This window comes from Brienomyrus brachyistius, chromosome 9 (genome assembly GCF_023856365.1).
Source record: "Brienomyrus brachyistius isolate T26 chromosome 9, BBRACH_0.4, whole genome shotgun sequence".
Classification (NCBI taxonomy): Eukaryota; Metazoa; Chordata; class Actinopteri; order Osteoglossiformes; family Mormyridae; genus Brienomyrus; species Brienomyrus brachyistius.
In genome coordinates this window covers 1,594,195-1,616,019 of record NC_064541.1, presented here as the reverse complement: position 1 = coordinate 1,616,019, position 21,825 = coordinate 1,594,195, and the positions used below count along the sequence as shown (strand labels likewise).

At 51.3% G+C, this 21,825-nt stretch overlaps 1 protein-coding gene across 13 annotated transcripts; it reads right to left on the bottom strand.

The window, feature by feature from the left end:
- Positions 1-712: 712 nt before the first annotated feature.
- adamtsl4 (ADAMTS-like 4) lies at positions 713-20,626 on the bottom strand. Of its 13 annotated transcripts, XM_049025613.1 has the most exons (21): positions 20,154-20,626; positions 18,993-19,053; positions 17,657-18,246; positions 16,599-17,394; positions 12,141-12,243; positions 8,102-8,241; positions 7,779-7,983; positions 7,314-7,501; positions 6,978-7,077; positions 6,339-6,560; positions 5,920-6,049; positions 5,007-5,211; positions 4,745-4,918; positions 4,060-4,224; positions 3,782-3,961; positions 3,537-3,684; positions 2,538-3,450; positions 2,438-2,487; positions 2,288-2,387; positions 2,193-2,242; positions 713-2,142 (listed from the first exon to the last, which is right to left on the bottom strand). In XM_049025613.1, exons 1-17 carry the CDS (start codon positions 20,174-20,176, stop codon positions 3,320-3,322), a joined length of 3,561 nt encoding a protein of 1,186 aa, XP_048881570.1. In that variant the 5' UTR covers positions 20,177-20,626; the 3' UTR covers positions 713-2,142; positions 2,193-2,242; positions 2,288-2,387; positions 2,438-2,487; positions 2,538-3,319. The 13 variants fall into 13 exon arrangements, with proteins under 13 accessions (XP_048881570.1, XP_048881569.1, XP_048881572.1 ...); XM_049025612.1 differs by lacking the exon at positions 2,193-2,242; XM_049025615.1 differs by lacking the exon at positions 2,193-2,242 and having other exon boundaries at positions 2,338-2,387.
- Positions 20,627-21,825: the final 1,199 nt, after the last annotated feature.

The following is a 21,825-nucleotide window of genomic DNA, read 5'->3' as shown; positions in this document are numbered from 1 at the left end:
AAACCCACAAAATATAGGCCTCTGGCTCAGAAACAGACAAATTTGTGTTGCTATTCGCCAGCTTGCCCCATATCATTCTGTAACTGGATGTTGAGAGTGATCTTACTTAAGAGGTCACCATCTGCTTTCCACTCGAAGCGCCCCGTGCCCTCCCCAAAAGATACCCTATTAGCACGAACATACTAAAATCGCCTATAGAGACCGTCTCCCGGTGTTACTATGTTTTCACGAACGGCTGTAGAACGGACTCGGAAACCTGTTCGCGTGATGCAAGCTGGGTTTAATCTTCATCTTATTTTCAACAACCCGCTGAAATCTGCGGACACAGAACGGCGACCCCTAGCGGCAATTTCTGAAACTTGGCTAAAACGAATTCGGGATTCCGGTGGTTGGGGCCGGAGGGCGCGCAGGTTGTCGCTCAAGTTAAGCGCTTAATTGCCTTATTGAATAATGATTTGGGTAGTAATTTACCTCACCTACCGTTTCAGCCATCAGTCATAGATTAATTAAAACTAATCCCAGAACCTGCAGGACTACAGTCCCCACACAGCAGGATACACAGTTACTTGATTACAGACGCAAGTAAGCGATAAAAACGATTATATATTCACATTAACGTATTTTAATATTTCGATTATTGAAAAGCATAGCAAAATGTTAAGAATGAAAGAACACATACAGCAAAAAAGCTAATAAATCGACACATCAGATGTTTAAGATGTTTAATTAATCATTTATTTCAAACGAGGCAGTGTGATAAAATTCCTGTTTATCTTTCGAAAATGTAAAAAGGACAAATCAACCTCACTCTATACCTCTAGCAGAAGTCGAACAGAAACATACGAAAGATCCTTCAGAAGACAAAAATAAATTACGCGTTTTTTTTTTATAATAGATAAATTACTATTGATTTTATGTCTTTTAAATATAAAAGTTTTATTTCTAATAAAGCAATTCTGGACACAAAGGAAAATGAAAACACAGGAAATACACAACATACATACACACGTATCTGGGTATTAGCGGAATCCATAAGAATTTCATCATCTGTGTCAGACAGATGAATTTCACTCAGTCCGATCCTGTACTGCCCGTATCCTGCAGCCGAGTCACAATTAGTCCTGTTCATCACGGCAGAAACACACCCCTAATGACATCACTGTTTGGCATCACGATCATGAGAAGCCTCAGTCATTTCTATCACTCCTTCAGAAACCAATGGGTATGACACAACCCTTGTGATACATCACTGAGGTCAGGTGTGATTTGCAGACCTGTTCCAGTTGGTGTTTGAATATGTACAGGTGTTACTTACAGTGCGTTCTGACCGTAAACATCAGATTTGTCCAAGTACAGATTTTTTTGGGGCCCTGAAATGCAAAGTCATCATTTCACACGTGATTCTTAAACGTGAGCTTCTCGGTCATTTGAAATGCAAAGCCTTAGAAAATACCATTGATCTGACTGGCTCCCAAAGCTTTTTCCCAAAATGAGTGACATTTTTATCCATTAATCGTGACCCACGTTTTACTGGAGTGCTTCAGGTGGAAGACAGCGAATCCTCCTCCAGCTGCTGCAAAAAGTCTTAAAAACAAATGTGTTCAGTAATATATTAACACTTTAATAACCAAAAATGTCTATTGCATTATATATGGACTTCAATATCTCAGTTGCAATATATATTAATATAAATATATAGGGAGGTGAAGAGCATTAACAATTTTAGTAATGTGAATGTGGTGTAAAGATAAAAAATATTATTTTTTTACCAGAAGAGAATATGCAAATATAGCCAAAATATACGTATAAAAATATAACATTGCCTTAAAAATATACTTGATACATGTATGTGTGTGTCTCTAAACATTGAACAAACATCGCAACAAAACAGTAACAACAAAGGTTTCTATACATAAAATCCAGGCAAAGAGTGGACAGCGTGGCATCTCACAGATCAGAGGGCTGCTTGGCAGATACTATCATAGGGGTTAGGGTTTGGTTCTGGGCATTCAGAGAGACATGGGGAATCTAAGCAGGGGTATGAACGTCTGCGCAGACGGGTAATGACGCGACACGAGACAGAGGCTGCGGTACTTGTGCGCAGACGGGTAACGACGCGACACGAGACAGAGGCTGCGGTACCTGTCTGCGCAGACGGGTAACGACGCAACACGAGACAGAGGCTGTGGTACCTGTCTGCGCAGACGGGTAACGACGCGACACGAGACAGAGGCTGTGGTACCTGTCTGCGCAGACGGGTAACGACACGAGACAGAGGCTGCGGTACCTGTCTGCGCAGACGGGTAACGACGCGACACGAGACAGAGGCTGCGGTACCTGTCTGCGCAGACGGGTAACGACGCGACACGAGACAGAGGCCGCGGTACCTGTCTGCGCAGACGGGTAACGACACGACACGAGACAGAAGCCGTGGTACCTGTCTGCGCAGACGGGTAACGACGCGACACGAGACAGAGGCCGCGGTACCTGTCTGCGCAGACGGGTAACTACGCGACACGAGACAGAGGCCGCGGTACCTGTCTGCGCAGACGGGTAACGACGCGACACGAGACAGAGGCCGCGGTACCTGTCTGCGCAGACGGGTAACGACGCGACACGAGACAGAGGCCGCGGTACCTGTGCACAGAATCACCCCTTTCTGTGTGAGAGGTGCGGCTCAGGCACACTAATGCTGTAAACATTTCATTTCTCTGTGAAATTATTTTGTTTTTGTGCCTCCGTTAAACATCTGCCCTGTACATTCAGGGCGATTAAAAGGTATTTTCTGCCAATATTCTGAGAGCAGGTGCGCTAATGTAACTTAGAATGGGGCCAAATGGTCAGGCAAAGGTGAGATGAAGTTTGCCCATACTCAGCGACGGCAGTATGGTGCTGGACTCGCTCATTCCTACCTCAGGGTGGTGCTATAACTACCATGAGGGTGATGGGAGGTTTAGGAGACTGAACTATCACCCAGGCTGCTGATTAACCTGCCCCCTGGCCACAGGGTTCTCTGCCGTTACACTGAAATGCATTTGTGCTGCCTGTGATGTAACCACCCCCGTGTCCGCCATGTGACACAGCGTTACTCATCCACAGTATTGGGGTGCAGTTCTGGTGGGCCCTGTGGAGGATACCCCCATGGTTGCCATGGTTGCCAAAGAGTGAAGGGTCTCCACTGACTGCTTCTGGGATTTCCTCTTTGGTGCGTACAAAGTACTATGTCAGAGAGCAGGATGCGAGATGGGTGTTACCTATATGACAGGGCAGAAAGAACACTCCCAGGGAGGGGAGGGGAGGGGGGTGGCTTTGGGGGGGATCACTGCCTGCGGGCCCTCTGCGTGCTCTGAGAGCAGGACGCACAGCACGCTGTCTTGTAGTAGGAGTACACACAGAGGCGAGCTTGCACCACCATCACGCAGTTATGTCTCTTGTCCTTGCAGTTTTCATCTGGAGGGGCGGTCACAATGGGGGAGGTTAGAATCAGAAGGTGGGGGGTATGGGGCACTCAGGGCTGGGGGGGGATGGCTGGGTACCTGAGACATGTGGGCCACAGGGCAGGGTGTTACACGGCTGCTCCCTCTCCGGCCTAGAGGAGGCGTCGCAGGCCAGGCTGGGTCGCCTGTCCACCGTCAAACAGCGCACCTCCCTCGTCTGGGAGCCTCTGCCACACGAGCGGGAACACTGAATGTTGGGGGGAGACAGAGGGGGTCTCAGTGAAACAGGGGCAGATTCATCTTCTAGGAAAAGAGGACATGCCCCAGCCAGCCGCCCTCCTCACCGCGCTCCACTCTGTGGTGAACCACTGCGGCCCGCAGGGCTCCACCTCGCACGTCTGCACCACGGCCGGCTTCTCCAGGTGCGCGCAGCTAGCAGGTGGTGTCACGTTAAAATCGCTCCCCAGTTTCTGGACGCAGATGACGTCCCGGCGCTGTGTTCCATTCCCACATGAGGAGCTGCACTGTTTCAAAGAAGAAGATGCAATCAGCAGCATTAACATGCGCCCGGCCACCTTATGGCTACTGCAGCCTTCGTCTGGCTCCACCCTCCCCTTCTCACCGGGCCCCAGGGTCCAGTGTACCACAGCTCAACGGGGAGACAGCGGCCCCCATTGCAAGCTTTCATATCTAGCGGCTTCTCTCCCATGCAGTCACCTCCACCTCCCCCGCTGGACAGACACAGCACCTCCCGCCTCTGGATGCCGGGCCCACATTGGGCGGAGCACTATAAGGAAGTGTGGAGTGAGAGAGAAGAGAGGAGAAGAGAAGAAGGGAGGGAGGAGAAGATGGAGAGAGAGAAAAGAGACAGAGGGACAGAAAGCGAGGGAAATGGAAATGAAGGGGGAGAGGTGAAGATGGAGAAGATTGGAGAAAGAAAAAGAAGACAGATGAAGGAGGGAGAGATGGAGGGGGGAGAGAGAGGTGGAGAATGGAGGTGAAGCAGGGGTGTCCTCAGGGGTGAGTCACTTCTACAGCACATGCAGCAATTAACTTCACTTAGTGCTTCATACTGTACTACCCCCCCCGCAGGCTGAGCACCGCACACAGCAAGCGGCATGACCACTGCCAGCCCAGCTACACTCAGTCCCCTTATTACCTACTAGGCACAAACTCTGTGACCGGTCTGCCAGTCTCCTAGGTTACGGAGAGTAAATCTGTGCTATTCATATCACATGGAAGGGGTCACCAGGTACTCAGTGTACTCAATGTGCTGGCACAGCGGAGCGTGATTTCAGCGTACTCACAGTCTGCGTCCAATCAGTGAAGTACCAGTTTGTAGTACAGGGCCCCATGTGACAGTCCTCTGTGCCCTGGGGGCGGAGCCTGGCACTGCACTCCCTGTCACTCACGATGTCGCCCTGGTTACTGACACAGCGGACACTGCGAGTCCTCTTCCCTGAGCCACAGTCCACGGAGCACTGGCAGGTGGGACAGGACAGACCATGTAACTGGCCGCATGGGCTCCGAGGACCCCTCTCCCGCCGCTAATGACGCTTGCCTACTCACTGCACTCCAGTTGGTGCGGATCTCCCAATGTGAGCAGACGTGGGGGTGGCACGGCTGTGTGGCATTGGGCCGGACCAGCGAGGAGCAGCGCTGGGGGTGCACCATGGTGGAGCGGTTCCCGAAGCTCTGTCTGCACTGGACCTGCCTCTGCTGGAGCCCGGAGCCGCAGGTGACACTGCAGTCGGACCAGGAGCTCACCTCCCAGCTGCGGGAATGTGGGCAAGGCCACGGGGGAAGGCGGGGGGCGAGGATGCCCAGCAAGACACGTGGATAAAACATGCTTCAGTAATTAAGGCAGCCCACAAATCAGCTCGCAACAGACAGCAGCAAACGACTCTGCTTGTGTACAAGGTTGTACCGCGGTAATTTGTGACATGGCAGTAAGTTCAGCTTAGCGGTGCAAACGGCCAGCTTCCAGTGCGGGGTGAAATTCCCGCGCGTCAGGAAATAAGGCCAAATCGGCAGCTCTATTATTTAAGGAGCCAGAAGGACGGAGTTAATTCCGTTATGCTGCGGATCTAATGAATTCTTATTGATCAGGTATTTAAAGGCACTTTTAAAGGGTCTTAACGTGTCTGTGAGCAGGGTGTCGTCAACACTCATTTGGGGGGACGGGGGGGGGGGTTCTCTGTTTCCCGTCAGCAGTCAACGCAGACTGGATTGGACGACAGCCAAATGAAGCGTTTTTATCATAAAGGATTTTGATGAAATTATAGCACACCAATACCTAGAAGTAACATGTTATGGGGGAAAAATAATCTGGATGAAGCTATTTGCTGCAAAGGGGTTTGATTTATGAGTAATTTCCACTATTCCACTAACAGCGCACAAGCGCACAAACACACACACACGCGCACACACGCGCACACACACACACACACACACACAGACACACACAGACACACACACTTACAATGGTGGACATGGGTGGAGGTTACAGGGCTCCTCCTCTGTATCCGGCTTCGTAGAAGAGTCACATTTCACTTCTGGCACTTCCTGTTCGGTGTGATGGTTGACACAGTACACAACCCTGTGCTGAATGCCTGGAGGAAATGGCAGAGGGGACATTAATCACGTGTATTTAATTAACGGAACTTAGCGCTGTGATGAAAAGTGCAGTGTGGTGCAATTCTATTGGCAACCACAGGGTGGCGACATATTACAACAAGACTCAACATAGCAAAGGCAGGTTAGACCATGCTTCTGCGAACACAATTGTAGCCAGACATTGGGAGGTTCAAACACATGTATTAAGACAGATATACAGGTGGGGGTACAGAGGCGACTGGGAGATAGATGTCAGTACTAACGTAGCAGGCGGCAGCTACTGACCTTTACCACAGGAGGCGGAACACTCAGTGAGCAGGCCCCTCCTCCAGACAAAGGGTGGCTGCGTGTCGAGAGGCAGGTCGGTGCGTGGCGGGATGCGGACGTTGCGACTGGGGCCCAGGCCTTGTGCCCGGGGCTGTTCAGGAGCCCAGGACCGCGCTGCGGGAGACAGGGCAGGGGGCGGGGCACCAGGGATGGAGATGTCCAACACCGGAGAGCGGACACCTGCAGGGGGTAGCAGAGTAAAAATCAGAGGCAGTGCAGTGGTGAGGAGGAGAGGTGAAGTGGGATGCGGGGGGTTGATCGAAGGTGAGCAGGAGAGTGAGAGACAGAAAGAAGGAGGGAGAGACAGAGGGAGAGAGAGAGGGAGAGAAAGAGAGAATGACCAGGGGAAAGAGAGAAGGACAGAGAGAGGTCTATTAAATAAACATAAGGAGAGAGATGTTTTAAAAGCCAAAAAAAGCCGACTTGGATTAGCGTGAAGGTTCGGGCGTCAGTGTTGCAGACAGACTGACAGGCCTCAGGGACTCACTCCAGGTCTGTCTGCCAAACTGACTGGAATTTCAGCCGCGACTGCTGTCAGACAGTCAGACATACGGTAACGCTTCCCAGTCGCAGCTGGAGACCTGGGGCAGCGCGCACCTATCTCCTGGCGGAGGCCTCTCTGCTCTCCACCCTGCTCGCTCTCCACCGGGATGTAGAACTCGTAGTCGATCCCTGGGTTTTTTCGATGGTGGATGATCTGCCACACGGAGAGATGATCAGGGAGGAAATCACACATTATTCTATCGTCATAAAAAATTCCAGTAATTCCCCAGGCATACTAAACCACATATGTAGCAGAAATAAAACAGAAGATCACTTATATTTATCACGAGCCAACAGCTTAAGTAATGTGAATATTCAACCAATCAGAAAAAAGCACACAGAAGCTCCATCACCAATCAACAGTGGCATTACTCCCCGGCAGCTCCTTACATAGAGTTTCAGCAAAGTGCTGGTGGGGCCGGGGGCCATCAGTGTCTCCCCTGAGCCATCGTCCCTTCCCTCAGTGCTGGCCCGTGGGCGGCTGTAGGAGAAGGTGGTGCCCCCAGCCTGATACTCCCCAGGAGGGTCCACTGCCCAGCGGCCGTTCACCACAGACTGGCCTGTACCACTGCGCAGAGCTGCAGGGGTGGTCAGGGGGTCAAACAGAACCGACATATTCCAAAGGATTCAAAAAAAGTGAACCACATAAATGGACCCAGGACTGGCCAGACAGGCCGGTAGAAACGCATGCGGGAGTCACGTGAGAATTGCTCCATGTTCAGCTCCCCAACGCAGTGTATTCAGTACATGACATAAGCTTTGTACAAGTGCTGCCAAGAGATTAAGGGACTCTGCACCTGGTTTGATCAAAAAATGTCCCCCTCTGTAATGTTCAGGCGCTTGATGGAGTCTCACCCAGGTAGTTGGGGCTGGCCTTCCTTTCTGTGATGTTGATGGCTGTCGCCCCCACAGGGATGTCCAGGATGTGATGGTAGCCCAGGGACACGTTGGTGTCATTGAAGGTTGCGGAAACTCTCCGGCAGGATGCATCCCTGCCCCCGCATACACCGCACCGGTCCCGCACCAGGCCTGAACCCAGAATGCCATCGCAGCCCTCGCTCTGGCCAGAAACGGGGGTTTGGGGGGGGGGGTAGGGCAGCACTGGTGAGACCACAAGAGTCACACTGCCAGATGTGGCACCCCCCCAGTTCCAGCGACATCCTACTTGCAATGCTTACCAGGCAGTGCCCACCCACGCACACGCCGGCCACGGTGCTGTTAACACAAGGCGTGCCGTCTCTCACCGCATCCGCCTGTCGTACGTAGAATCGGAAACCCGCAGGCCGGCAGGTGAGCTCACACTGCTGAACAGCACCCACTGAAAAGGAGACAGGGAGCAGTCTCAGTGTCACACAGAGTGTTTATCAGTGTCTTCTAAAGAGCGGGTATCAGTGTCTGACAGAGAATGGGTATCAGTGTCTGATACAGAGCGGGTATTAGTGTCTAAAAAAGCTGGGTTTCAGTCTGATAAAGAGCAGGTATCAGTGTCTAATACAGAGCGGGTATCTGTCTGATACAGAGCGGGAATTAGGGTCTAAAAAAGCTGGGTTTCAGTCTGATAAAGAGCAGGTATCAGTGTCTAATACAGAGCGGGTATCTGTCTGATACAGAGCGGGAATTAGGGTCTAAAAAAGCTGGGTTTCAGTCTGATAAAGAGCAGGTATCAGTGTCTGATACAGAGCGGGTATAAGTGTCTGATAAATGCTGGGTATCAGACTCTGATACAGTATCTGATATCGGATGGGTATTAGTGTATGATAAATACTGTGTCTGATACAGAGTGGAATTAGTGTCTGACAAATGTTAAGCATCAGTGTGGATATTAGTATATGATACAGAGCAGGTATCTGGTAGTCAGACATGTGGGTCATGCTCTTTGAGAAATGCTAGTTGAGATTCATATGTTCAGGAAACCGAAAGCAGACTTTATATAAAGCGAGTCTGTCCCTCCCGACAGAGTGGGGGGACCTAAAAAGGGGGAAGGAAGAGGGATGGAATGAGATCAAAAAGTCTGTGAGCAGGGGGAGGGAGTCTGTGTAACTCATCGTTGGTACCCACTTGAAACAGGTGAAACGGTCAGGGAAAGACGAGGGCGTGACGCTGTGGGAACGAAGCCAGGTGACCTGTTGTCAGTTCTGAAGGCGGCAGTGTAACGGGGGTGGGAACAGGCATCCTTTGATCACCTGGCTCTCCCACTCTGTGGCCGCCGACCAACCCCACTCTGCTCCCCCCCCTCCCCCGTCAGGATCCAGACACACAGACACTGCAGGTACACGCACCCACGGGGAGGCCAGCTTCTCTCCCATAATGCACCAGTGGTCACTTTCGACTTCCGAGCACGAGTGCCAGAAAATGTAAAAGAATGTTCCCACCCTAACCCCCCCAGCCATCGCCCGCCACCCCCCCCCCCCTTGAAGCGCCTGCTTTCCTGTTCTGTTACAGTTATCTTAGTGAGATTAGAGTGGAGAGAGTGACAGGATGGCTGAGCGGAAAGCGAGAGAGAGACTGAGAAAAAGAAGGCAACAAAGAAAGAGAAAGTGAAGGAGAAAGAGGGAGAGAATACTGGGCCAACGCCCCCCCCCCCCGCCCTCGCCGTGCTGCTTGCCTCTCGCCGCTATCGGGCTGAGATTAGCACGCAGACAGTGGAGCACATTCAGTCTAAAAATACAGGCTGCTATCTCGGGGTCTATACAAACGACAGGGAGATGGAAATGGGGGGGGGGGGATTGGTGCAGAGAGGTATACAAACCCAGAACAATGTGAGCCTCAACTGTCAAGTACGGGGCTCCCGTCTGACAAGCTCCGAATGGTGTTACGCCGGAGAGCTCAGCCCCCCCCAGCCGGCCTCCTCACATACGGCTTCTGTTTATATACCTCAGCTGTCGAGATCCAATCCCAAAGGCGGGCCCTGGTGTATCAGTCAGTCCCCGCCCCCAGAAAAGGCTGAGAACACTTTGATCCTAGTTCCAGTGTTCTGAAGAGTTTACATGCGCCTACAGAATTCAAACAATTATTTTTCCTTTGTATAGTACGCAGGTTCCTATCTATTGCACATGCTTAAACAGAATGAAAGGATCCCTTAGAACATTTCAGTAGAAATGTCTGTTTCAACAGGGAATCTGTAAAAACAAATCCTGTTTACAGACTCCCTCATTACACGAAGCTGATATGAACGTGTAGAGTGTGTCACTGATATGAACGTGGCATTCTTCATTACTACCCACGAGGGGTCGTCTTTAGCTGCGGAGACTCCGACAGTCCAAAACGGCCAGGATTCCTAGGAAAGGGTGCCGGGTTCATTTTGCTTCAGAACCTTTAAGAGGAAGATTGAATTTCAGGGGTGGGAGAGACACTAAGCGAGCCGAAGCCATCTCCACTCTGCGCTCCATCCTTTGTCTTCCTGTGAATGCAACGGAAATTCATCCCAGTGAACGGTCTCGTAAATTACCTAGAGGGCGCCACTGGGATTCCATGAGTAGCACTGTAGACACACACCTGCATGGCTCTGGGTTCAAGCTATGGTATTTATCCCTGTTTTTATGAGCGTGTGATCCCTGCCATGGACTGGCATTATGTAGACTCTATACACTGCCACTGGATGGATATGTTCTGCCAGTTCTGGTGCACTTCCCCCAGCACACTTTGGGGCAGGCTCTGGAGCGCCCCCTGGTGTGTCCCGAAAGACACCATTTGCTGGGTTACAGAGAGCAGTGCTGGCCGTTTGTTATCAGAGTCACAAGTCAAAGTCAGTCTCTGTCTGGTAGGGTGAGGGGTCAGGGAACGCGCGCACACACACACACACATACAAGGTGCGGTGCTGTGTCTGTTCTATGCACGTGTCTCCTCAGTCTGCGGGGGCCGCGTTCCCACACCCTGCTGGTATCCCTTCCCCTAAGGCGCTCAGGCCACCGATCTCCCTTCATGCTTCTCAGTTACTGCAGCCTGTTCCCAGAGCTTTTCCAGCCTTGATCTGTCCCCAAGCCCCCCCCCCCAACCCCCAATCTCTCTGGCCCTCTTTATCTCACTCTTAAAAAATCCTGTCGATTCGCTGAGGGAGCTGGGTGGAGGGACTTGGCGGTAAGGGAAATGAAGGAGGGAGGGAGGGAGGGAGAGAAAAAAGAGGGAAAGAGAGGGAGGGAGAATCAGAGCAGGACAGGGAAACGGAGAGGGAGACAGAAGGAAACCGAGACAGCAAGGAAGAGCGAAAGAGAGAGAGAGAGTGAAAGAGAGCGTGACAGATATTTGCGAGAGAGGCAGAAATGGAGCTGTTAAGTCTTCTGCGAAAATGAAGGCCAAGGAGGACGACATTTCCTCCTGAAAGTCTGCTAACTCCACCCCCACAGAGCATCATGGCCTGTCCCTGCCATCATATTGCCACGATCTCCACTGTTACACCCTCAGAAACCTCATTCTCTCTTTCTGCACCTTTGTCAAGTCTAAACTTCCAAACCTGCCAAGCACTAGGTTTAATTTCTTCAGACCCCCCCAGGCTGTATGACCTTCCCTTTCACCCCCCCCCCCCCCCCCGCCCTGTGGAGTCACCGCGCAGTTTTGATGCCTCTGTTTACGCCTTCCTGCTTAATAAACTGAAACCGATCGTAAATCTGGTTCTGGCACAGATTCACAGGGGCTCACAGCACTCTGAGAAATATATCATCAACATCATTAACACCTCCCGCTAAAAGCACCGACCTAACGAGTCTGACTCGCCGGGACGCACAGTTGCCCGATTAGGAAGCTCTGTGCGTAATTAATTTCACCCCATGAGCCTCAGGCAGGGGTCACTGGGGGTGGCTGATGGATCAGATGCCACGGGTGAAGCCCAGGAATCCACCAAACTCCATAACAGAGGAACACGTGTGATGCGGTTTGATGATTCAGCCCATAAATGGTGGAGCTTAACCCAGGTAATATAGTGTTGGGGTCCAGTCAGGGGCAGTACACCTTGCCAGGCAGGTGGGTGCGGGTTGGGGATTTGGGGGGGGGGGGGGGTCCCAGCAGATCAACTGGCAAACCAGATTTAATAAGTTAAAGCGTTTCCATTTTTTTTTATGTCATCAGAAGATGCAAATGTCGGGGATTGTAAAAACAGGGTGGCTAGTTTATTTTTGGTAATTATTCAGCCCCTCCCTCAAGCCCCCCAGTGTGCTGCCACTTGTGGAATACACCCCCTGGTACCAAAACCTACGTTTGTATGCACCCCCAGCCCCAACTTACCCTCAGTGAAGGGCTCCCAGTCATACAGCCTGCCCATGAACTCCTTGCTGTTGAAGGACGAGCACTGTTCCACCCTAGGATCCACAGCGCCCCCTGGGCACACCTGGTGGAATTGCAGGAGGGTAAAAAAGGGCTATAAGTACAGCACCGAAAAAAAAAAAAACACTCTTGACACACCAGTACAAACAGACAGACACATGGATACATTAATCGTCCCATGGAAAGTACAGAGTTGGAGGAGGGCAGTAAATATTGCCAGTTACAGCTTTTGACGGTGATACTTTCCAGCAGCCTGAGCAGAGACACAGACACCATGCTGCAGGCGCCTCACACACGTGCATGCAGCAGTGTGGAGGGTCTGCGGGCTGCCATACCTCTCGCATCCGGCCATGCATCGCGATTCGGGTTTGGACCTTCTACGTGTCACATGGCCGCGCTCAGTCTTGCACTTGCTCTGACCTCCCCAGCACAGCGACACCCCCTCCCCCCATCCCCCCGCTCCCTAATTCTCTCAGCAATCCGATTCTCAGTCATCTCCACACACAGCTGCGGCAAACAGCTGGAGCAATTCAGAGTACACTGACTGAGGTTAGTGTGCTCGCTCTCATGAGGGGACACACACACTCCAGTGCGTTAACACACCGCTAGCTGGTGGCAGCCTGGTAAACAAACTGAGCAAACATTACTAAACGACCCCCCCAACACACAACCACACATTCTTAAAAAAAAACAAAACAAACATTTGTCCTGTGGAGAAATCCGTACACCATTTGAATTCCCATTTTTAGGGTGACCCATGGCTCTGAGACGCACACACACACCCTGCACACGCAAACACAGCCAACAGCTGCACAGTTGCGTGAGTGTGTGACCCCGCACACCCGCCCGGACCACTGTGGTCAGTAATGACTGTAAATATCCCTGCTGTGCTGTGTAAACACTCGCTAACCACTCTGTGACCACACGGTGACCACATGGTCCCGGCTGGGTCAGGGGGGAATGGAACGCAGCGGCGTCTCAAAGGGGGCTGGAGGTGGCTCAAGCCAATCCCCTCCAGCCCCCCCCCCCCAAACACCATCTCATTCCCCACGCCGTGCCCCCCCCCCTCCACGGCATCCCCGACACACTGTTCCCCTTGCTCACACTGTCTCCACCCTCGCTGTCCCCGACACACCACCCCCCCATGTTGTACTTGACACATCGTCCCCCACGCTGTCCTTGACAAACGGTCCCCCCCATGCTCTCCCCAACACACCGCAACCCCCCACGTTGTACTTGACACATCGTCCCGACCACTCTGTCCTTGATACCCGCCCCCCCCCCCACTCTGTCCTTGATACCCGTCCCCCCCCACGTTTTCCTTGACACACCATCCCCCCCCACGCTGTCCGTGACATACCGTCCCCCCATGCTGTCCTTGACACAGCATACCATCCCCCCAAATGCCGCCACCCCCCCACACCCCATGCTCCTGACACACTGGGATGAGTGCGAATACAGAGCCAGCACTGCCCTGCCCGTCTGGGTGGCGGGGGGGAAGTCACTATGCACACTTCAAACTGGCTGTGTAAACAGGGAGCCACTGTTCACACGCAGAGAGGAAGAGGTACAGAGGGTAAACACAGCGGGGGCCTGGATACGGGCAGACACACAGGGGCATGGGGAGAACAGAGGGAAGAAGCACACGCACTCACAGAAACTCACCAATGCATGCTCACAGAAATACACCCACACACACTAACAGAAACTCACCAATGCATGCTCACAGAAATACACCCACACACACACTCACAGAAACTCACCAATGCATGCTCACAGAAATACACCCACACACACACTCACAGAAACTCACCAATGCATGCTCACAGAAATACACCCACACACACTCACAGAAACTCACCAATGCATGCTCACAGAAATACACCCACACACACACTCACAGAAACTCACCAATGCATGCTCACAGAAATACACCCACACACACTCACAGAAACTCACCAATGCATGCTCACAGAAATACACCCACACACACAGAAGATCACCAATGCATGCTCACAGAAACACCCCAGTGCACGCCCACAGAAACATACACACACACAGACACACACTCACAGAAACACACCAATGCATGCTCACAGAAATACACCCACACACACAGAAACACACCAATGCATGCTCACAGAAATACACCCACACACACACTCACAGAAACTCACCAATGCATGCTCACAGAAATATACCCACACACACAGAAGATCACCAATGCATGCTCACAGAAACACCCCAGTGCACGCCCACAGAAACACACACACACAGACACACACTCACAGAAACACACCAATGCATGCTCACAGAAATACACCCACACACACAGAAACACACCAATGCATGCTCACAGAAACACGCCAGTGCACGCCCACAGAAACACGCCCACACACAGACACACACTCACAGAAACACACCAAAGCATGCTCATAAAAATACACCCACACTCACAGAAACACATCAATGCATGTTCACAGAAATACACCCACATTCACAGAAACACACCCATACACAGACACACAATCACAGAAACACTCTCACAGAAAAACACACGCCAATCCAGTGCATCTAATTCATAGACACACACACACACACACACACACACACACACACACACACACACACACACACACACACACACACACACACACACACACACACACACATCAATCCAATGCATTGGACTTCTCCTCTTGGCTCTTTTAAAAAGCAAATAAAATTGCTTTTTAAATATATCTCATGGGGATGCTCCAAAAGCATTTGCTTTTTACAGCATTTGTTATAGATATCCCCACAAAGACAGTCACCCATACACACACACAGAAGTGCCAAGGGCATCCAAACTACCCCACCATCCTGCCGGATCATTCACTTTACCGGATCTACCGGCACGTCTGACTAGTCATGAGTCTGAGGTCATGTGACCCGCCATGACCATGTTGGCATGGCACCGGATTACAGTGGCAGGTGGCTGAGCTGCAAAGGAGCGTTAAAAACCAAATTTTCAATCCAAGATTTCAGCCCCTGTCCCAAGCACTGAGAGCCCCCCAAGGAAGTGCTCAGACTGAGGGAAGGAGTACATGTGCAGGTGAGCAAAAGGTTGCACTGTTGATACTGTTTCTTCTATCCTGGGGGGCTGTTGTGTCGAGTGCTACCCTGCCTCATTTCAGGGTAAATATTTGCTCAGCAGTACAGATGTGGGGGGATAATTGAGTGTTGGGGGGGGGGGGTTCTCAAAGGCCTTATTCACCCCACAGGCCTCCGCAGTCCTCCCCTGAGCACTCCACGTTGGCCGCTGGTGTCTCTAATCCTCTGCCTTGTGCACCCCCACCCCAGTGTCGGTAAACCTTTGCTTTGCGTGCCCCACCCCCCCCAGCATTGCTACTCCTCTGCCATGCGCGCCCTCCTCCAATGTCGCTGTTCTTTTGCCCTGCATCCCCCCTCTGGCGTGATCCCACAGCCAAACACAGAGCACTCTTTCATTCCTCTAAAAAAACATGGCTCACTCCATCTCTACCCCTCCTCACTCCCACTTCCTTTCCCTCACTTCTGCAACCCTGATCTTTCCAAAAGACACATACACACAGAGCACCCATATAAGAAAGAAAGAGACACACCCCCCTGCATGTGTGCATTCTGGTCACCACCACCACCCCCCCCCCCCCACACACACACAAAACAGTGAAGATATGCGGCCGACGCCCCAGTGACTCAGACACCACAGGACAAGCTAATGTCACTGATTTAGCAGATCTGCCCCCCTCCCTTCACTCCCCCGTCCAGCATTCAAAAGTGGATACAGGATAAATGCCACAGGGCCTCACAAAAAGCGGGGTGACATGGCAGCGGACACCTCCCAACAGCGCAAGTTCAAATCCCACCTCCATCTCCGAAAGGACGGCCTACAGCCCCTGCAGAGCAGGTCAGACCCTGTCGGCCACACCGACAGCATATGAACACCCAGTAACCATCTTGCAGTAGCTGGCAGACACGCACATGTCCATTTCCACGGTAGATGTATGAACCTGCACGGTTCAAAACCCCACTAAAATGGCTCAGTCAAACCTCCGGGAATGTGATAAATGGCCAAAACATAGTTCTGAGCAAACATCAGGTTTCCAGGCCCTCTCTCAGCCCCTTTGCCACCCCCCCCTCCAGCCTGTAAATCGCAGACCAGCTACTTCACACACAGGACATGTGTGCAAATCATGCTGACGTCTGGGATGTCTGGCTGACAATGCTTATACATCTTTAAAAATATAGGCAAGCATGCTGATAAAGTGCAGTGCAGTCAGCCGCAGGCTCCCGGCCAGCGTCGCCAGCAGTATGTAAGCACCGCATGCGCTGTGTCATGGCTGCGAGCGTTTGTTTCTGAAGGAGATGAAAATACCTTCATATCTGACTGGCGCTCACCTGGGAGCTGCATCTGCGATACTCCTTCTCCGGTCCGGAGCACTTGAAGTTTCGCGGGGGTGGGCCGCCGGGCCTCCATCTGCCTCCAGCTGGCCTCAGTTCACTCACTGCCTCACCCCCCCCTTCTGGCTCTTCGCCGGGCTGCTGGGGAGGCAGCAGCCAGATGTTGGGGTTTGAGGGCGAACCCGGTGGCAGCTGCAGGGGGTGAGTGGGGGGCAAGGGGGGAGCAAAGCTGTACAGAGGCTCCCTGTGGGGCAAAGGCTGCCAGAAAGGGGGGTAGGCCGGGCGGGAGTTTGGAGAAGGGGCCCGTTGCTCAGGCTGCCATTCGCGGCTGGGGTACGGTGGTGTGCGGACACGGGGGATGAATTGGGCAGGCCTGTCTCTCTCCACCAGACTGGGCGGGACCTCATCTGGGCGTCCGTGCGTGAGTCCTACGCTCCTGCTGTCTGTGGTCGCTTGACCCGGCCAGCGGGGCTCCTGCTCAACACGTTCGTCCGGTCTGGGGTCAGGGAGCCCCGCAGATGTGATGCTCCTCCCCCCTCCTGTCCCCACCTGCCTCTCCGGCTCTACCTCCCCCAAGTCCTCCTCGGCTCCAAGGTGCTCCTCGGATTCAGCCAGACCCACACCGCCGTCCCCTGGTGGGGGGGCGTCCTCGGCAGCAGCGGCGGAGCTGGAGCTGTTGCCCTCATGGACGGAGTGCCGGGCGTGGCGGTTCTGCCGATGCAGAGGCAGAGAGAAGGGCATCCGGCCGTAACCAAACTGACCTGGGCGGATGGAGGAGGCTGGTGACACGGACCTGGGAGCGACGACGAGGGACGGGCAAGTGGGAGAGACGGAGACAGAGCAGGAGAGCTCAGAACGAAGCTCATTTCTCAGTCAGTTTATAGTACCAAGGTGGCTGGTCTATTTAACAGGAAAACTCATGCCGTTTCTTTTTTTTAGTAATTCAAAAAACAGCAGCAACTTATTGATACTATAACCAATGACTTCAAAAGATGGTGCACATTTCTGCATGGCAGACCTGCAAAGATTAATATCTACAACAAACTGCTGCTCACCTTCTGGGAGACACTCCATCCCGATTGGCTGGCACTGACCTCCTGTTCCCGCCTCCACTAACTCTGCCAGTGCCCTCGCTGTCAGGTGGCCAGGGGGACCTCCCCACCTGCCCGTAATTAATGGAGGAGGAGGGGAAGGAGGGAGGACGATAAACAGAAACAGACTCTTGATTATATGGAGGAAAGTCTCTCCAGGACAGGGGAGCCTCGGGCCTGGCCTGATCAGGAAGACCAGACCCCTGACTGTGTCTAAATACAGGAATCCTGGCGTTCTGATTGGCCGATGATAACGGCGAATAGAAAGGCCGTCTTTCGCCACCCCTGTAAGCATACGTATCAGTTAGTGGGTACTGGGAGGGGTAGCGGGGGCGAATGGCCGAAACGACAGGGGTGTGGTTAGGAAGACCCGGGGGCAGAAAGGCAGGCAGCTCCCAGCTGTGCGAGGTGCGGGGTTTGGGCAGGCATCGCCTCCTTCGCTCTGACACGCCCACGCCACACGTCTGCGAGCAGTCCCCCCATGAGCTCCATGGCCCCCAGCTGGCCTCCAGTCCCTCTGTCTCCTGGATTTGACGAGCTTTTCTCCCAGAGATCTGGACGCACGCAGAGAGATGGGTATCACACAACACGCCCTTCTGTAACAGGCCCCCAACATACAGCCTCATCCGCCCACCAATCACTAAGTGTCATTCTGTAACAGGCCCCCAACACAGCCTCACCCGCCCACCAATCACCACACACCCTTCTGTAACAGGCCCCCAACACAGAACTTCACCCATCCACCAATCACTAAGCGTCATTCTGTAACAGGCCACCAATCAGTCTCAACCCCCTATCAATCACCACACACCCTTCTGTAACAGGCCCCCAACACAGCCTCACCCGCCCACCAATCACCACACACCCTTCTGTAACAGGCCCCCAACAGACAGCTTCATCCGTCCACCAATCACCACACAGCAAGGCTTCCGGAACTCCACTGGTCATTTATATAATCTGTTAAAACCACAGCTGTGACCCAGACTATTACATTAAATGTCTTCCCATTACGCCCTTTGGAAACCATCTTTATATTGAAGGAGAACAGAAATTGTATTACAGCATAAACTAGACCGCAAGATGTAAGAGCTACATATGAAAGTTTAAATTCCTCCAATCAAAGTCAATAAATCTGGCAAAAACTAATCAGGGCTGCCATACATTACTGAAATCTGTGATCTAATCCATGTCGGGCATGTATAACAAAGCGCTGTGTTGTGTACATGGAAGGGTTGCTATATGTTGTTATTGTGGCATCATTTAATCCCCTCTGTGTTCATCTTTTACTGACATTACTCACCCGTGTTTCCGCCCTTGTCAGAAAAATCCAGATAAACAGAGAAATCCGAAACACCAACACGCTAAAAGGCAAAAAAGACGGGTTCATTTTTCCAGAACTGCTGTAAAATAAAACGAGAATTTGATGTCGAATATTTGAAAACTTATTTCAATAAAAACAAAACTGACGGCCATTTTTAAAGCAGCTGTTTATACACGGGCTTTGCCCAATTGCACGCAACAGTGTTACATGATGAAATATTTCCATGCAGATTTCGGGAGTCACTCCAGATTGGCACGGTTCATTGCAGGAGATCTCTGGTCAAAACGAACGCATCGTGCGCTGATCCTGAACACGTTGCCGGGTGTGGGAATAGATTAGAGTCCCGTTTTCCCCCAACCTCAGCCAGGTCCCGTTCAAATCCCCACCATTCTCCTTTCCAAAGTAGCTTAACCATTAATCTTTTAACCCAAAGAAGCGAACCACGCCAATTACCGGACTCCAATTTCTTGAAAAATGATGCGTTTATTAAGCACGATAATCGTTGCTGCTGGATTCTGTTTGCAATGTTTAAACACTCCATAAAACTATCCGGGACGGTGGCATTTTGTGTATGTTTCTAATTGCTGCCTGTGAGCAGTAGAGCATTTTAATGAAACATTTCGCACTCACCCGGCGCTGCGACACACGGACACACCGACGCGCTTTTACACCCCTAACATCCACCACAAATCTCCCCGCACTGTGGTAAAGTGCAGTGCACTGGCTGTCCGGTGGTAAACCAAGGCAAATCCGATCATACAATTAAGGCTTAAAAGGGGAATGGAGCTAAAGCGATCCAACACTGAAGAACTGCAGGAAGGACCCTCTGCCCACGTTGCTCCAGTCACTTCGACTGAGACTTTGTACAAGATAAGAAACTTTGCAAAGTTATGAACTGTAAAAGTACTTTCCATGGGAAGGTGGGGGGTCCACGTAGCACCAAAACGGGGAGCAAATACAGTGGAATAAGCACCATCTGCGTTATAACCAGCTCAGCGGACCATCTCAGCGATCCGTCCCAGATATGGATTCCAGCCGCGATATCGCCGATCGCCGCTGCGCACTTGGGGACCGCGAGCACTGAAGCACTTTCCCGAGCAGACGGCAGAGCACCGAGCCAGTCCCTCTCAGCCGATTTACCTGCACTCAGATCCGCTCCTCATACTTTACCGATGTTCTCTCCCACTTTCCCATCCACTTGTAGAGGGTCCACCGACCTTCACCGATGCGTTTGTTTATTAGACCACTGTAGTGCGGGTTGCTGCTATGAAAAGGAAAACGCTGGTATGCCACGAAGGGGAATTCTTTCGCGTGCACCTCTCCCTCCCACACCACCCTCCCACCCTTTCTATGTCGCCGTCACCGTCCTTTCCCTCCCTCTCCCTGTCACCCACTTCTCTCTCTACCCCCCACCCCCCGTTTACGCAAAAGCTAAATTCTCCGGATTGTTGTTTCCTCTCTTGCCCTGTCGACAACTTTTTATCCTTGTTTTAAGTCGGTGTGACGTCTACCAGCGCGAAGGGGGGCAGAACGAGAAAAGGGGGGATCAAAAATTACACAACCCACACTCTCTCTCACCGCCAGACACTGTGTGTACACTGACACACACATACACAGTAACCTATAGTCCGGGATTATAGCCAGAATGACAACATCAGATTGCACTGCTACATGTCACATTGGCCTAAATAATTACAGAAATGCTGAGCTAAAGCACATCGCTTCAGGATGACCTCAGCATTTTCTCATAATTGGCGAAAATGGTGTTACTGTTAACTGACTGAAGCAAATGTGCAGAGATTATTGCTGCTTTAACGATATCATTTCGAAAACGGAACAACACGCCACTTTTTGGCGCGGGCGAATTATCGACCTGACGGTGCTCAAACGAGAAAAGTTAAACTTTAATGATCAATTTAAAAAACAAAAAATCACCTCAAAGATTTTCAAGGTATTTGTGATGTCATTCATGACAAATGACTAGGTAAATTATGGTTACGCGCTCCAATAAGATTGTCAACCACCCCCCCTCCCCCCCAAAAAAAACGGTACAATTCTGAATGTTGATAAGCGGACTCGTTCTACAAATGCTCCCCCGGGAGCAAGATTAAAAACGCCACACTTAACTGAAAATAGAATAAATATAGACATTTTTTTTTAAATCAACATGTTTTCGGAGAGACGGGAAACATAGAAATCAGCCAAGTTCCTTCATATTAGGAGGTCAAAACTGAATACGAAGGACATTTATAATTTACATTTCTGATAAGTTATATGAGTATAATACTTAAAAGAATATAGACCTATACAATACCTACTTGCCAACTGCAAAGACACAGCAAGATTACAACTGCTAGAGATGTGAGGCAAGAACCACAACTGCATCACACATGGCTGCTTATTCGACAGAAGCACCTACCCAGGAAAACAAAGAAAGATACTGAGATTTCCCACAATTCCGTTAGGTATCCTTTTTATCGATTTGCCAATGCCTGGATTTGCATGTAATTTGTAGGACCTGCTATAGATTATTATTATCATTATTACTACTACTACTTTTTGTGGCCTAACAGCTGCTTGTAACACAGACTGACAGACACTGAGGGTATTTCCACTAATATAGCCTGGAGACTCTCTAAAATAGTTTTCCAGTAGGTGGTAATTCCATGCAGACAATTATATCTGCATATACAATCCAACCATGCATCCTCTAACCACTTATCCAGAGCAGGTTCAGGGGCTTGCAGACGTGTACTACCATTTTGACATAAATACCTGCGTCATCTCCTGTCACTAGTGTGGCTTCCTCCCT